Source organism: Ylistrum balloti, unplaced genomic scaffold, assembly GCF_031769215.1.
Source record: "Ylistrum balloti isolate Yb309-2 unplaced genomic scaffold, AGI_CSIRO_Ybal_v1 Utg369850, whole genome shotgun sequence".
NCBI classification, from domain to species: domain Eukaryota; kingdom Metazoa; phylum Mollusca; class Bivalvia; order Pectinida; family Pectinidae; genus Ylistrum; species Ylistrum balloti.
This window is the reverse complement of record NW_026782003.1, coordinates 21950-40139: the sequence shown is the minus strand read 5'-3', so window position 1 is coordinate 40139 and position 18190 is coordinate 21950. Positions and strand designations below refer to the sequence as shown.

General features: G+C 35.5%; 1 protein-coding gene across 2 annotated transcripts; it reads left to right on the top strand.

The window, feature by feature from the left end:
- Window positions 1–2648: 2648 nt before the first annotated feature.
- LOC132545607 (cytochrome P450 3A21-like) lies at window positions 2649–17528 on the top strand. 2 transcript variants are annotated; one of them, XM_060209303.1, is made up of 15 exons: window positions 2649–2727; window positions 4157–4266; window positions 8194–8290; window positions 8586–8638; window positions 8816–8912; window positions 9353–9472; window positions 10741–10829; window positions 11197–11345; window positions 12406–12545; window positions 12759–12861; window positions 13279–13436; window positions 13589–13677; window positions 14605–14742; window positions 15674–15836; window positions 16536–17528. In XM_060209303.1, exons 2-15 carry the CDS (start codon window positions 4184–4186, stop codon window positions 16611–16613), a joined length of 1557 nt encoding a protein of 518 aa, XP_060065286.1. In that variant the 5' UTR covers window positions 2649–2727; window positions 4157–4183; the 3' UTR covers window positions 16614–17528. The 2 variants fall into 2 exon arrangements, with proteins under 2 accessions (XP_060065286.1, XP_060065287.1); XM_060209304.1 differs by lacking the exon at window positions 2649–2727 and having other exon boundaries at window positions 4114–4266.
- The last annotated feature ends 662 nt before the right edge of the window (window positions 17529–18190 follow it).

The window sequence follows — 18190 nt, the reverse complement described above, 5'->3', positions numbered from 1 at the left end:
CTTAAATATCACAAGTTGGTTTTCGCGTGCGAGCGCGAAAAAAAAAAATAATAATAATAATAATGAATGCCAATAGAATCATAACCCCCACGTAAACCTTGGTCATTCCAAGTAAGTGATGCCACGTTCTCAAATGGGAATAAAGTATACAACAACGGAACTAACAAGCAAACTAACGAACATTAAACACGCCCAGCTTCATATAGCACAAAGACAAAAAAATATTCTCAACGAGATCACTGAAACTTCCTCATAATTTCCATCAACCTGCACCTCTCGAAACACTGTGTTGTGAGCTTGTCTGTTACTTGGCAACTTCTTGCACGGAAACTCAATGATAAGGATACGCCCCATTTCTCGTTTGTCTAGTTTTATTGGAATTGAGTTTGAATTATGTTGGTATTTTGTTGATTATTTATTAACTTCTTCGGTGAAAAAGAACTCTGATCTTCTCACATAGACAGTATAACTTGTGACCAATATCTTCAATCGGCCGATATTAACAGTTCAGATGAAAAGGCATTCCTGCATTGTAATGATAAAGACAATTGCCATCCTGATTAAGGAACTAATTAATATGCCTAATCAATCAGGGAAAGGAGATAGTCTTCTTTAAATAACTTTGATATAAGACCTAAGGCATTAGATATAGTTGATGAATTAGATTCTACAAGTCTTCAGTTAAGTGACCCCACATCGGAAGCCTCACATTCTCAGTCATGTTTTGAAATGTTTGGAAAGACTTATATTTTACCAGAATCACAGAAGGAGGCGTGTAGTGTTTTACTTAAAAAAAAGACTATACCTTGATTATTCTCGGGTTCGGACAATGGATATGAGCAAATTTCAACTCTCACTCCTTCGGACTTCACTGTATACTGTATTACACATTTATCACGATGGGCTTATGGGAGGACATGGCGGCATTAGTGACACTTGCGTGCAACACTTTTGATCTCTGATCGTGGAAAAGAAATTACAGGAAAGGTTACAAGGGAGGAGGTCTTGTCGTCAGTGATTTTCGCAATGAAGATGTCGTTGAATGGTTCGAATGATTATGATGTGTCATTCGGACAACGACCTAAATATCCGCTCTCTAGTCATACCATCCGCTTGACTTCAATATCTTGCCCATAAATTATAAAATTATGAGGACTTAAGCAAAACGACTGGCGAATGCAAACACTAAGGTTCTTGTACTCTCCGAACACGACTATATCCTACACAAGCCATAAACTGGTGTCGGTCAGAAGTTGAAGTATCAAAATTCACCCTTTTCACTTGGTGATTTTGTTAAATCCTATTAACAAACACACTTTCCAGCACCTACTTACGCGAACAGGATGAAAGTCGCGTATATCCGTCAGCCAAAACAAGACTCAATTTTTACAGTCGCCAAAATCGAACCGGTCAGTGGCAACGGAGGAAGTTGGTGATCAGATGACAGGCGTTCATAGAGGAGAGTTCTTCACAGAGTCTGATTCTTTAAAACGTCTTTTTAACTCTCATCCAGTATCAGATAGTGACAATTGTTCAGAGTTCAACTAAAAATTCTTCAATTGTTTGTCCATCTCGTGTTCGTCAGAGGTCTCAACGATTCTACGATAGCAATCGTATGACCATTTTATCAGATACCTTTTCATCGTTTTCCTCTGTTTACATGTTTTTACTATGACAAAATAGTCATAGTCAGTAGTTTTAATATGTCGCTGTTGATTCGATGTTCACGGGTTGCTTCCATTATCACGAATTTCGTGCTTAAAGTTGTCAATTGACGTACAAATTCGTAACACATGGTTTCAAAAGATATAGGTTGATGTTCGCGTGTTTGTGTGTGTGTTGTGTGTGTGTGTGTGTGTGTGAGAGAGAGAGAGAGAGAGAGAGAGTATTAGTAGTAGTAGTAGTAGTAGTAGTATATACACACATGCTTTTCATGTAAACCATCCACGTGTACCTTTTTTGAGTATATGATTTGTCTCCCGTCTAGAACGGTTTTGTATAAAGGACGTGTGTGTGTTATCGTAAAGTTGTATGACTCACCGACAAGCGAGATCATTTCACCATTGACCTTCACTCTTAACACTGATAACGATAATATCACATTAAATAGCGAAATAGATTGAATTATAAATGAGGTCACGACGCCTTTATCAATCCCAAACCCTAACACTTTGTCACTAAAATAGCAAAGCATTTTTTAAATCTTTCAGACCAGTGTTGCAACAATGGTCAGGTTTTCCCATTTTGTATATGCCTCGCCTAGAGAAGGACTAAGATCCTTTTTGAGAAACCTTGCATTCCAAATATGGTATGTATATGTAGTTGATACTATATTTGTCCTTAGTAAATGATGACCATAAAAGGATATGTACCTTTAACAACGGTGACGAATGGGATATTTTGAGAAGTGACAATTTCTGATAAAGTGCTGTTAGTCCAGATGTTGTACTATATAAGGTAAGATACGGGAATAAAATATTAATTGACATCTAGTAAGGACCACGAGTACATGGTACAGAAAATACCACCGCGATACAGCATACCCAATATGTGTATCAACTGTATATAAATAGTAACATGCAAACGTGTACAGTCGAGGTCAATATTGAGGACCACATAACAGACAAAACCCTCTGTCAACTCGGGTAAAGACTTGACAAACCCGGCAATCAGCTCCAGATAAATTAGTTTCTGTGGACTGTCGAAAACAATTGCAGACGACAACGAGTAAGTATGTATAAAATGTAGCAGGTATATTTGACAAATGCAAGCTTTCGGTTTTCAATAGCATGCATGTGTAGCCGTTGTAAGTAGATTCTAGTTACATTGTGGAAGTCGAACTTCCGCAAAGACAGGATTATATATAGTCATATAGATTTTGACTTTATACCTGGTGCAGGTTTCGTACCTAATAAAATTAGGATAGACTCGCTACAATACCTAATTGTGTTTTCTGATGAGTTTTGATCAAGGCTTTCGAAGCCTATTGACTTGAAATATTAAGAAGTAGGTTGTCCGTATCAACGAACAGGGCCCAAAGATCTCTTCGCAAATATTGTGGACTTATAAAATGTCTCTCGTTAAAGGTAAGAAAAAATATATCTATGTTGTTGCACCCGTGTTTAGTTTTATGTATGTATCTTTACGACTGCTATCCACCTGAAATTCAAGGAAGCATTGTTATAAATTGTTTTTGGCTGTATTGCTGATTAGTTTATGTTGCGTTACTAGGTGTAAAACCATTTGCATGATAAACGGGCTTTGCATCCCTTGTCGATCGTCGACATTTTTTTTATATGTTTAGGACCATAAATGATTTACTAGACGGTACTACGAGGGCTTATTGAGAAGTTGTGGGCATTGTATTGAAGAATTGAAGTAGGGATGTCCGTTTTCAACTCTACTATTCTTTGACTGTTTAAGACTATACGCCCGAAGACTGGTGTCATTCTGTCAGTTTATGTCGAGGAGGTAGCACTCTAAAGTAAACAAGACAAGTGCCTTTTGCTAAATAGGCAAAATCGCAGAGAGAGTTGTGATTCAATATTTGCATAAGAAAGGTCTATCAGCTAAGAATATCCATACTGAAATGTAAGCAACGCTAGTGAATGATTCCCCTTCAGATGCCACACCAAGTAGGTGGATCGGAATTTAAGCGTGGCATACAGAGCTTTGGGGATGACGCCTGTCGTGGAAGGCCTGTTACTGTTATAACGTTAGAAAAGATGCACCGGCAATAGGCTTAAAACCAGGACGAAATCACCACCATTTCATTCGCACTGTTCATATATTGCCCTGGTTTTATTGAATCTGAGTTTGAATTGTGATTATGTTGAGATGTTGGTATTTTCTTGAGGTTTTTTGGCCCACCTTTATCTTCTGTGATCTTTACCTTTTTCACAGGCTTTTGTCTTATACAGCACCATTTTCCCTGGATACCCCAGCCTTTATGTGGCCATATGTTTCGAATCATCTCGAATGAATATAACGTTAGAAAATATGCATCGGCGATAGACTTAAAAATCATAACATAATCACCACCATTTCATTCGCACATCACAGTCATTACCATCCAGATACGTGTCTATAGGGATGTGTACAACACATCAAGAAGTGGAAAGCCTAAAGTAAAGGTTGAAATGGCTTGTCATTACAGGGTGAAGATCATCAGATCAGCAGAAAAATGTTGGTGTTAGGATTGGTGGATATTCCTTTATGGGGCCAGCTCCTCATTCTGTTTGTTGCTATGATAGTAGCATACCTCACGTAAGTAGTATAAGTCGAAAGGATGTTGTGAGAAGTGGATAGACCCCCTATGTTATATAACTATTATAGATCTAGAGTGTTGGGAGAGGTGGATAGACCCCCTGTGTTATATATCTATTATAGATCTAGAGTGTTGTGAGAGGTGGATAGACCCCTATGTTATATAACTATTATAGATCTAGAGTGTTGACGGAGGAGGATAGACCCCCTGTGTTATATATCTATTATAGACCTAGGGTGTTGGGAGAGGTGGATAGACCCCTATGTTATATAACTATTATAGATCTAGAGTGTTATGAGAGGTGGATAGACCCCTATGTTATATAACTATTATAGATCTAGAGTGTTATGAGAGGTGGATAGACCCCATATGTTATATATCTATTATAGACCTAGAGTGTTGGGAAAGGTGGATAGACCCCTATGTTATATATCTATTATAGATCTAGAGTGTTGGGAGAGGTGGATAGACCCCTATATTATATAACTATTATAGACCTAGAGTGTTGTGAGAGGTGGATAGACCCCCTATGTTATATATCTGTTATAGATCTAGAGTGTTGAGAGAGGTGGATAGACTCCCTATGTTATATAACTTTCATAGATCTAGAGTGTTGTGAGAGGTGAATAGACCCCCTATGTTATATAACTTTTATAGACCTAGAGAGTTGGGAGAGGTGGATAGACCCCCTATGTTATATAACTGTTATAGATCTAGAGTGTTGGGAGAGGTGGATATACCCCCTATGTTATATACCTATTATAGATCTAGAGTGTTGGAAGAGGTGGATAGACCCCCTATGTTATATATCTATTATAGATCTAGAGTGTTGTGAGAGGTGGATAGACCCCCCCCCCCCCCTATGTTATATAACTATTATAGATCAACAGTAGATCTAGAGTGTTGTGAGAGGTGGATAGACCCCCTATGTATATATCTATTATAGATCTAGAGCGTTGGGAGTGGTGGATAGACCCCCTATGTTATATATCTATTATAGACCTAGAGTGTTGGGAGAGGTGGATAGACCCCCTATGTATATATCTATTATAGATCTAGAGTGTTGGGAGAGGTGGATAGACCCCCTATGTTATATTTCTATCATAGATCTAGAGTGTTGTGAGAGGTGGATAGACCCCCTATGTTATATAACTATTATAGATCTAGAGTGTTGGGAGAGGTGGATAGACCCCCTATGTTATATTTCTATCATAGATCTAGAGTGTTGTGAGAGGTGGATAGACCCCCTATGTTATATAACTATTATAGATCTAGAGTGTTGGGAGAGGTGGATAGACCCCCTATCTTATATACCTATTATAGATCTAGAGTGTTGGGAGAGGTGGATAGACCCCCTATGTTATATTTCTATCATAGATCTAGAGTGTTGTGAGAGGTGGATAGACCCCCTATGTTATATAACTATTATAGATCTAGAGTGTTGGGAGAGGTGGATAGACCCCCTATGTTATATACCTATTATAGATCTAGAGTGTTGGGAGAGGTGGATAGACCCCTATGTTATATAACTATTATAGATCTAGAGTGTTGAGGGAGGAGATAGACCCCCTGTGTTATATATCTATTATAGATCTAGAGTGTTGGGAGAGGTGGATAGACCCCTATGTTATATAACTATTATAGACCTAGAGTGTTGTGAGAGGTGGATAGACCCCCTATGTTATATATCTGTTATAGATCTAGAGTGTTGAGAGAGGTGGATAGACTCCCTATGTTATATAACTTTCATAGATCTAGAGTGTTGTGAGAGGTGGATAGACCCCCTATGTTATATCACTTTTATAGACCTAGAGAGTTGGGAGAGGTGGATAGACCCCCTATGTTATATAACTGTTATAGATCTAGAGTGTTGGGAGAGGTGGATATACCCCCTATGTTATATACCTATTATAGATCTAGAGTGTTGGGAGAGGTGGATAGACCCCCTATGTTATATATCTATTATAGATCTAGAGTGTTGTGAGAGGTGGATAGACCCCCCCCCCTATGTTATATAACTATTATCGATCAACAGTAGATCTAGAGTGTTGTGAGAGGTGGATAGACCCCCTATGTATATATCTATTATAGATCTAGAGCGTTGGGAGTGGTGGATAGACCCCCTATGTTATATATCTATTATAGACCTAGAGTGTTGGGAGAGGTGGATAGACCCCTATGTTATATTTCTATCATAGATCTAGAGTGTTGGGAGAGGTGGATAGACCCCCTATGTTATATAACTATTATAGATCTAGAGTGTTGGGAGAGGTAGATAGACCCCCTATGGTATATAACTATTATAGATCTAGAGTGTTGGGAGAGGTGGATAGACCCCCTATGGTATATAACTATCATAGATCTAGAGTGTTGGGAGAGGTGGATAGACCCCCTATGGTATATAACTATTATAGATCTAGAGTGTTGTGAGAGGTGTATAGACCCCTATGTTATATATCTATTATAGATCTAGAGTGTTGGGAGAGGTAGATAGACCCCCTATGGTATATATCTATTATAGATCTAGAGTGTTGGGAGAGGTGGATAGACCCCCTATGTTATATAACTATTATAGATCTAGAGTGTTGGGAGAGGTGGATAGACCCCCTATGTTATATACCTATTATAGATCTAGAGTGTTGGGAGAGGTGGATAGACCCCTATGTTATATAACTATTATAGATCTAGAGTGTTGAGGGAGGAGGATAGACCCCCTATGTTATATATCTATTATAGATCTAGAGTGTTGGGAGAGGTGGATAGACCCCCCAATGTTATATATCTATCATAGATCTAGAGTGTTGAGGGAGGAGGATAGGCCCCCTATGTTATATAACTAGTATTCATCTATTGTGTTTTGAGAGGTGGATAGACCACTATGTTATATAACTATTTTAAATCTAGAGTGTTGGGAGTGGTGGATAGACTCCCTATGTTATATAACTATTTTAGATCTAGAGTGTTGGGAGTGGTGGATAGACTCCCTATGTTATATAACTAGTATTTATCTATTGTGTTTTGAGAGGTGGATAGACCACTATGTTATATATCTATTAAAGACTAGAGTGTTGTGAGAGGTGGATAGACCCCTATGTTATATAACTATTATAGATCTAGAGTGTTGGGAGTGGTGGATAGACTCCCTATGTTATATAACTAGTATTTATCTATTGTGTTTTGAGAGGTGGATAGACCACTATGTTATATATCTATTAAAGACTAGAGTGTTGTGAGAGGTGGATAGACCCCTATGTTATATAACTATTATAGATCTAGAGTGTTGGGAGTGGTGGATAGACCCCCTATGTTATATAACTATTACATATTTAGAGTGTTGGGAACCGTGGATATACCCAAATGTTATATATCTATTATAGACCTAGAGCGTTGAGAGAGGTGGATAGACCCCAATGTTATATATCTATCCTAGATCTAGAGTGTTGAGGGAGGAGGATATACCCCCTGTGTTATATATCTATTATAGATCTAGAGTGTTGGGAGAGGTGGATAGACCCCCTATGTTATATAACTATTATAGATCTAGAGTGTTGGGAGAGGTGGATAGACCCTTTATGTTATATGCCTTGTACAGACTATGTAGCTATATGAAATCATGTTTGTACAAATAATAAGTTGATATGACACGATATCATGATTGTGCATATGTAAGGTATATTTAACACGCTATATTTGTACAGATGGTATGTATGTTTGACACGATGTCAATTATCTATTGTTCAGTATGTTGATTTACGTTAGGAAAGTGTTTACATATTAATATGATATTTTATCGTACCCTTTCATGTCCGGTCTGTAGATGAAGAGGCTATGTTTTTTTTTCAAATATCAATTGTGTCATATCCATTACATATATAGTAATGACACGCATGCTTTGGTTACCGTTTATGCGATAAAATTATTTGTAGGTACATGTCCTGGGATTACAATATCTTCAAAAAGATGGGCCTGGATGGTCCAAAACCTTCCTATATCTTGGGAAATTTGGGGCTATTTATGAAAGAGGTTTGTATCTATCTACAAATGTAAGAGAAAAATTGTCCTGTTTTATAATTTAACATTTACAAAAAATAAAACAGTTTATTTTTAACCCGAACATTACTTGTCTATGAGAATATATAAGATACGTCTAAGACTATCTAATACTAGTGGAATAGTGCAAATGTAAAATAGTCCGTTTCTTACGTGCATTGGACTATAAAACCAATTGTTTTGACTTAGTGTAATCCCTATTCAGCTGTAAAATTAATCGACATTTCTTTTCGGCTTCACGTAACAATTTTGAGTGACTTTATTACAGGGAGCGGTCAAGGCTGAGGTTGACCTTTGCAGAAAGTATGGCAAAATGTTTGGGTAAGTGAAATAAACAGTACAACTTGTGCATCCCCGAATATCAAAGAGCAATTTGAAAAAGAAATTAAATACGGTTATCAACAAAATAGTCCTGTAAAACTTTATTTTTTTAAAATAAAATCTTTATTAACCTCTCCTTTTATGAATAGTAATGATTATATTTTTCTCCTCCACCAGGACTTTTGAAGGGAAATTTCCTACCCTGTATATTGCTGACCCGAAATTGATAAAAGACGTTTTAGTCAAAGATTTCAACAGTTTTGTCAATAGGAGGGTTTGTACAATCAATTTGCGTTGGCATAATTAGTAATGTGTTTAAAGTTGCAATATCTGGTGCAGTAATAAGAACAGATAAATAAAGAATAGGCGAAGGTCATTGTGAGCAACTATTTATGGAATACAAAGAAAGAGGCGGCCATTTTCAATTCCTGTACGAGTTGTTAGTAAGTAGTATAAAAAGTATTATTCATGGAATCTCTGAAATAAAAAAAATCGATTTGACTTAATCGTCCCTTTAAAATCTCATGATTAGATACCGAAAGCTTGATGGCATAGGAACTATACATAACTCACTATACTGACTGCAACATCAGTTAACTGCACCTATTTTTTATTATATAGTAAATATATTCTGCTATTAATGATACAATACGTATTGTTACTTGATAAGACAACTGAACAATATAACATGTTCGTGTAATATTGTTTTCTTAGGATTTTGGTCAGCTGGATGACCCGAAGATGAATGAATCTCTTTTGGCACTCAAAGATGACCATTGGCGATTTGTCAGAAACATTATTACACCAACATTCAGCGGAAAAAAATTAAGAGAGGTATGTATAAGGAATATAGGTTTGTATGTGATAAACGCCTTCCACCTTATATTTTTTTGTCTTTGGAGAGGTCACATATTGTGCGGATTCATGAGAATCACTGATCGTGTGTTACCCAATTACACACAGCTAATTAGATACCATTAGTGAGGACGAGTTGTCACCGTTTACATCAAAAATATTTTAGAAGTTTTTAAACAAGCAACAGGATTCCCTTATCCAGATACATTTCTTAATCACAAAATAAATGGAAAGCACGGACCTAGGAATATCTTTACAGATAACACTTCGTTCCAATCCTCAGACACGTGACCTATTAAACAGAATTTAATAAGCAATATACTGTATAGTATGTTTGAGGACACATTGAATTTGTACGATATCTGAATGTAATAATGAAAAGGCAAAACAATGTGGGCACATGCAGAAACGAGAACACCAAATACATATCTGCAGAATACCACTGCATCTGATTTAAAGGCAGGCGATCAATGAATAACTTTCTGTTGGACCAGAGAGGTCTTATGGTTCTTCCTTTGGGGCTGTTAGAAAGGCAACATTTGATTTGCAACTTTAATTGCAAAATTTTGAAATTTTATTTTCTGCCCGCTTGTTTTCTGTACAAATCCTTTTGTTAGACACAAACCTAACCTAACCCTAACCGCGTCTCATAATACACTTCATTTACAAGGATGATATTCTTTGATTAAATTTTCAAAATATCTGGTAAGAAAAACATGTAGATTTCATCTTAAGAGCATCGTAAGGAATTCTGAAATAATTTCAAATATTTTTTATATCAAAACACCATCCATAACCACTTGAATGAATTTGCTAGAAATGGTTTGTAGATGTTATGTAAAGAAAAAAGACAAACTACATAATCAGTACAGATAAACCCCTCCAAGAAGATGTATATCTCTATTGGCTGTTGCAATAAGGAGCAGAATGGATAAACACAGACCATCTCTCAGATTGAGTGCCATTGACAGGTGTCAGCTGAGTTCACACTTTGGACTATTCGCCGAACATTGACGTCATAACGTGGTCATTTGCACTCTGCCCAATGAAGTGAAAAGGCGTTTACGAAAGCTCTAAAATAGTTTTTAATACCTGTTTGTACTCAAGACAAGGATCTTCTTAAACATATTTACAAAACTCAATCCGAATAGTAAGATAGATTTATTTATTCCTTTACAATGAATTGTTTTCAATTTGACACTACAGTATTTATGTTCTATTTTCAATGTCTTTGTCAAATGTTTCAGATGTCACCACTTATAAGGCAAGCGCAAGACTTATTGTTGAAAAATTTAGAAACGATGGCAAATAATAATGAAGACACCAACCTGAAAGAGTAAGTTACCTCATTATGACAATGATTGAAATTGCTTGCCAAAATGTAACTGTAGTGTAATGTGAATCTCATCTTACTTTGGTTTTGATGAGACCGTACGCTGATATCAATACTTTCGAGTAACATCCTTGCATATGCTTACATGCAGACACTAATTTAATTATCACATTTTGGCTTGATATGGATGGACATTTGATTCAAACCTATAATTTCATAGCTTATTGTATCTAAGTAAATTTTCAATTTAGACGTCTAACTAATTTGATCTCATCATGCATGTATATGTTAAATCTTACATATGTGAAAATACTTTGATAGGCATCAAGGTGGTAGTGATGTAAGTACATTGTATACTCGACTTTTGCAGAACCTTTGGTGCCTTTACAATGGATGTCATTGCCAGAACATCATTTGGGTTGGAAATAAATTCTCAAAAAGACTCAAATGATCCATTTATAAAGCATGCCAAATCCTTCTCAAATTCTAAAATCATGGGATTGCTGATGGCAATATACAGTAAGTTAAAGAATTGATGTTTGATGTTGTTAATCGTACCTTACATTCAATATTGTGTCAGTCATCAGATGATCTTTATAAATCAAAATAATATGGAAATCTATTTGTCATGAAACTTGATTTTTCTCAATATGATTTCATTAGCATTATCTATCGGTAGTTAATTTTGCATTAATGATACTTTGTTTATCAGACCTCACCGTTTATCAAAATTAATGACGTTTTGTAAAGCGAATCATACTGTAAAGATACTTTTTGTGTCATTTAACAGGTTGATTTTATAAAACGATAATATATCGTTTGTTAATCTCAATTTCAGAAACTTCATTTTGAGCTCCTTCGGAGTATTTAATACACTGAAATAAGTAATAGAATATAAACAAACAATATCAAAAGACATATTGACATATCTTGTTAATACCTGTAACTGCTAAGACGATTTTAGTGATGCTTTGGTGAACGTCGGGATGCCGTATACACAGGTATAGCCACAAATAATATTTGCCTGTGGTTGAGTTGAATAACTCGATTGCAATATTGATGTACTGGTATTATGTATAAGAAGCACTTCTCATCTCAAGAACCAATTCACATCGTTTACAGACATTAGCATATGTTATCCATTTTGAAAGAAACACAAATGATAGGAAAGATATGTTTTACTCGTGCTGTGGTATATTTTTGGGAACTTAAGAACATTTTTCGAGATTGCGTATGATAGACACTAATGGAGAACTTTCAGTCTGTCTGTTGCAATCTGCATTTCATGTTTTAATTCATTCCAATAACAGTACAGTTTAAAATATGTATTATTCAAATTCCTTAACATTTATTACTTTTAGGGGTTAGTACATTTTGTTTATAGACATTTATTTCGACCAATTATTCCCAGTTAGACCCTAAGTCTCATTGACAAGTCATTGAATATCTTGGCTTTATTGTATAAAATTCTTAATTTGATTGAAAGGATAATAACCATAATACCTGGGTAATACGGTGTGTCGGTGTTTCTCTACGTGGTAGATGTTTGTTACGTAAATACATATTGTTGTTTTAATAGTGTTTTTGCCGTTCCTAACCCATTTTCGGGGCCTCCGGACCGTCCTCCACTTAATCGGACTCAATCTGACTAAAAACGCATCAAATTTCTTTGTGTCTGTAACTGAAGCAGCGCTGAAAGAAAGACGACAAAATCCAGGGGTATGTCAAAGTAATAGAAACAATTAAAATCCTTGAACTCGGCTATTCTTATACGTTGTTAATATAGTCTGGAACTAAAAGCAAAATGATGTATGTAGTTTATATGACAAATGATTGAAAGTTTGTGAAAGTTGTATGGCATTTACCTAGAAAACCTGTGGGGTCTGTGCAGCTAACATTGGAAATAATACTGACACATCTTATTTTTTGCAGAGCCATGCAGATTTTTTAGAACTCATGGCACATGCACAGGCTGCTAATGAAGAAGTTACTAAAACTGAAGACAAGACTACCAGCAAATTTTCATCTAGGAATGGTCAGTATTCTAGTAATACAACCGATTATCCACGAATGTAATGCAGATATAAACGTGGTCATCCATGTCATCATACTTCATACAACAAATACTATACTCTGTTTCCGATTGTGTTACAACACCCCTCCATTGTGATGACCTCCATAATGCACTCATGTCCTGCAGAAAACCATTTGCTAAACACATATTTTTTTCCACCGCTACTAAGGTTTACCTTTAAACTGCAACTGTAAATGAACAATTTTATATGAATTCTACCATCAATTTTATATGTATCTGGCTTGTTTTATGATTGGAATGGAGTTCTGATTATCCATTAAATGACAAAGAATTCTTTTCTGTTCTACGATAAAATGTTTTGCGGACAAAACGTTTTTGGAATCTGTATTACACCATAGTTTATATGTGCTATTTCAGCTCTTACTGACGGGGAGATAAGGTCTCAAGCACTTGTGTTTTTCCTTGCGGGGTATGATACGTCGTCTCTTACCATGACTTTCGTCTTTTATCACTTGGCCATCCATCCAGACATCTGTGACAGGGTTATACAGGAAGTCGATGATAATCTGGGAAAGGTAATAAAGTGGATAATTTTAGTCGATTATTTACAAATGTGTCTCTGTATCCTAAATCTTTTTTCTTTTGTTTGTTGTTTTAATAGTGTAATTTAGTTTGTGGAGATATCTATTTCATTAACGTTGCTTTTGGCTTTCATTATTTGTTTCAGGAACCCCCCAATTATGATAATATCAAAACGTTAACATATACTGAAATGGTAATCGAGGAGACACTGAGAATATTTCCACCTGGATTCAGGTAAGAATAGCATTGTAAGTTAGTCAAGACAAAAACTTTATCGATTATCAATGCGTAGAGATACGGATGACTGGTGAAATAATCGCCGCGGTTATTACTTTTGCCTATAGAATGTTGTTTGACTTATGGAAGAAAAGTGTACAATTTTGTATTCTGAGGTGAGTTTATATCTTGGTGAAAATCAAATGTTTTCTTCGCTGACGAAAATAGTTCGTGTATACAGTAATCTTTAAAACTAAACCAAGATTATTGATCATATACATCCATATTTTTTTTAGGATTTCTTGTCCTTGAATGTGATGGAAATTTATTGGAAATTAATTGTACCAATGTACAAGGTAGATATATGTGTGTATCAATGATGAATATATCGTATGTCTACATATTTACGGTAATCTGCCATCGACTATATGAATATGTTTAGGAAAACAAACCTTCATTATTATCATTTAACAGTGAAAACAAAAATGCACATTCCATCTGGTATAATATTTAATGATGTCGAAATAATCCGAAAAGTATATGGATAATATCCGTTAGCAGGGTATTCTGTCTATATATGTTATAACTGCCATTTGAGTTAGCCATATATAATCGATTTCATAACCAATTTCTACCTCAAAAAATTCCGATGGCCCTAGCTACTTCTGGTAAACTGGTATTTGATCAATAAAATTAGCGTATTATACCGTTATAGCTGTAATGTCACGCCAGGAACTTTGTTTCAGTTTGTTCTATATCGTCATCTTTAAAAAATCTGTATGTATAGCGAGGAAATCAGAAAGTTTTCAAATGTTAATTCAACGAGTGATTAAAATGTCGGTGTCACTGTGAATACATACTTTTATCAACAATTTGAATGCCCATAAAATTTGATAAAACAGATTGAAACGTAATATAACCCTTCATACGTAATTTTGCTTTTAGAATTGAGCGTGTAGCCAATCAAGATGTTGTCATTGGCAACGTGAAGATCCCTAACGACATGATTGTGAATATACCAATAGGAGCAATTCAAATGGACCCTGAATACTGGACTGACCCGGAGAAGTTTGATCCAGAAAGGTGTGACATCTGACCTCATATGTACCGCAAACACCACCACTATGATTATCTAGCTTCATGTTTCATATTCATGTTTTGTTCTTTAGTTTAATTACACGTGAATTTATTGCTGAGAACCCCTGTGGTTTACCTGGACAAGCAATAATAATCTATTTAGTTATTGCGTTTGCATAACATAGATGTTATAAATAATAATGTCTCATAATTTGTTCCACAAGATCATGTTTTCCTTTCTTTTTTTTTATTTGTATTAAACACCCATGCCATTTATATTCTGAGTCTTCTGTTTCGAATTTGAATTTCGTTTGTAAATTCATTTTTCAAAACCTGTAGAATTTGCCCTTAAAAAAAAGAAAAAAAAATGTTGTTTATGAATTTCCGTTGTAGTAATCTGTATTATACTTTCATACATGATGATTTGTAGTTATGGTGTATAAGATTATTCAGATTAGTGATGGTGATGATATCTAAAAAAAAGATTGAACAATTCCTTCAGATCACTAGTGATACCAGTTATATTGATAATCACAAGTTTGCGAATAGCTAGCAACCTGCCTGACTTTGACATAAACACTTAAGATATGTGACGAGGAACATGTATGTATTGTGAAATTGATTAACCGTAACCTTATTTTATATTTTGACATTTCTTTCGATCATTTTGAATTCTCCTCGGTCGCCGCCTAAAGTTGAAACTTAGGCCAAGACAAGACAGATGTATGATGTAGTTTAATTGATTATTTGGCTCTACTGTATATATCTTGTTGTATCTAATTCGTATTAAATGGTGCTATTCACAAGTGCCTTTTGTACAATCTTCCACCGTATTTATGGAATTTGCGATGAGCCATCGGATGACTGTATAATTTTGATGTCAGTTGATCAGAAAGTGTTCCCACCTAAGTGTACCATTACTCTTTCTTCTTGTTAGGTTCACAGCGGAAGCCAAAGCTGCCAGGGACCCTTACACATATCTCCCCTTTGGAGCAGGGCCCCGTAACTGTATTGGTATGAGACTTGCTTTAATGGAACAGAAAATGTGCATTGCTGCAGTCCTGCAGGCTTTCAGACCAATCCGGTCTGCAAAAACTGATGTAAGTTATACTGAAATCGATTCGTTGTAAACGAGTGAAAAGATGAAGATTTTATATGCGTTTTGGAAATAGATGACGTCATATTTGCACTTTTGAGGAACTAAAATAACTATAGGCATACATATCTTTAAGTTTATGAAACATTAACAGTTAATCTTAATGAGATCATGGTGTTAGCATTTGTGACTTGTTGTCATATATTGGTAATTATGCCATGTAACGTCAGCGATAAGCGAACATTGTCTATGTTTATGTTTTATTGGACAACATACTAAACACGAACACCAATGATAAGGTCTCTTGCTAATAGCCGTGTGTACATCTGACGCCGTTAAAATTGTAAAAATAGATAAAACCAGAAGAAGCAGTGTACATTTATTGGATTTGTAACATTTCCCCCTCATACATGTAAGTGAATTTTATCGTTACTGTTACACACACATCAATGTTGTCTATGCTTTAGTTCCTGCATCAACAGGTGGAAAGCGAGTTAGTAGTGTTCAGACAGAAAAATGTTAAGCTTTTCTTGTATTACAAACATATCTGTACTTTGCTTCATACTGGAAAATAAATGCTCTTTGTCCAAAACACCAACCTTTGTCTCGAAAGACTTGGTTTTCAAGAAGATCATTTATATAAGTACACGTGTATTTTTCTATATAAATTTCTTGGTGGTTTCAATTTTGCTTCTGATTACAGTGCCCACCAAAGCTCAGTAAATTCGGAAACATGCCAGTTGAGGAAGGCTTGTGGATCAAGTTTGAAAAAAGGAGCTGAACTTACCTTCACCTGCTGTCTTAAACATGAGACACAACTTAGTCTCCAGTATGGTGCATATAAATTGTGTGACAAATATTTTTAAAATTGTATTTTATTCGGATGCGTGTGTAATGAAACAACAGTTTTTAACATATGACGAAATTCCTTATGAATTCAATGAGGTGTACATTTGATAGGTCATTTTTATCACCCACTATGACGAAGATAAACAACAGACACCATATTGTTGTTTATATAAGCTTTGTATGTATTCGACTGAATAGTCTTTTGGCGGGAGCATCAGACCCCAGATGTGTTTATTTCAAAGTAGCACGCAGAAACATTTTGTCGTGGATAAATGGTATTTAGCTTTCTGGTTTTACTTTTTTACGGCATGACCACGTCCATTGAAAATGGTCGCTGATTCCATGACGGATGATCGTCCGAAAGACATGTTAGAAAGTGGTCATACTTTGACTTAAACGCATCACATAATGACATATTAACGGAGTTGTGCTGATTTACGATGTTGTATCGATATTGTCGCCAGAACACGGATGTATGTCGGTGAGACAATACCAGGCAACTGGATGAGTCGCAGAGACGGAAAACCTGTAACTAACCAACCATACAAACAGCATGATCTTAACTATAAGGGTGTTGTAGTGACTAACCAACTTAATTAAAGCTCTCACCTTATTGTTAGCTTACCAAAGGATTATATTACTGTACTCATCAGTTAGTGTCTGATTTATTGGTTTGTGATTTTGAGACGCGTCTTCTTAGTTTTGCTTTGCTTATCAAATTATTGACACAATTACATATTCTACACATACACACAATCATGATAATGTCTCTTTCATATTTTTTTTAATTCTTTATATTTTGCTTTGTTAGTTATATGCAGTCTTATTCTATGAAGCAACCAACTGCATGGTGATTATCTACATGTAAAAAACTCTCAGTTTAATGTTAGACCTTAACATCTTGTAAATTGTTATATATAACAAATGATGGCCTTTGATGATATCAGTTTGCTTGTGTGTTAGTACGTGCAAAGGTTGTGTGTACAAGATATACCATGGACTCCTGGACCTTGTACCGTTATGTTATTCACAGGATTAGATTCTGATTTTTGATATGTCCTCCTTTAGTTGAAGAGGTAAATATTAATCACTCTGTCGGTGCATTCGAAACTTGTGTTCAAGACGTCACATCAAAAGGCAGCAAATGTTAATTGTGAATCAAAATATTTTGATTTCCTGTCCATATAAAAAATGTGAACTTGTCACACTCTTTCAGTTGTTTGAAATATGGTGCCTTTATAGATAATGCAGGGGGACTTTCAAAATTGTCTTGATTGTAAGTTGTTGGTTGACTCTGTAACATTGAATATTGCTACAATAGTTGCTTTTTAAATTGTTGTTATCATGTAAGTTCCGGTCGTCGGAGAGTTAATATTATCATGTAGAAATTAATCTACATTTGTATTTTCAGAAATACTTAGTAAATCGTGACATTCAATTGGAAATTACATGACATTATTCCAACCAATCATGAAGTGTAAAAGAGGTATTCTGTTTGGAAATTCAAAA

Excerpts from the sequence above, each read along its gene's own strand:
- LOC132545607 (XM_060209303.1), top strand. The coding sequence starts at position 4,184 with ATGTTGGTGTTAGGATTGGTGGATATTCCTTTATGGGGCCAGCTCCTC. Across the intron at positions 8,291-8,585 it reads TGGGGCTATTTATGAAAGAG|GGAGCGGTCAAGGCTGAGGT; the intron begins GTTTGTATCTAT and ends ACTTTATTACAG. Across the intron at positions 10,830-11,196 it reads GAAGACACCAACCTGAAAGA|AACCTTTGGTGCCTTTACAA; the intron begins GTAAGTTACCTC and ends CGACTTTTGCAG.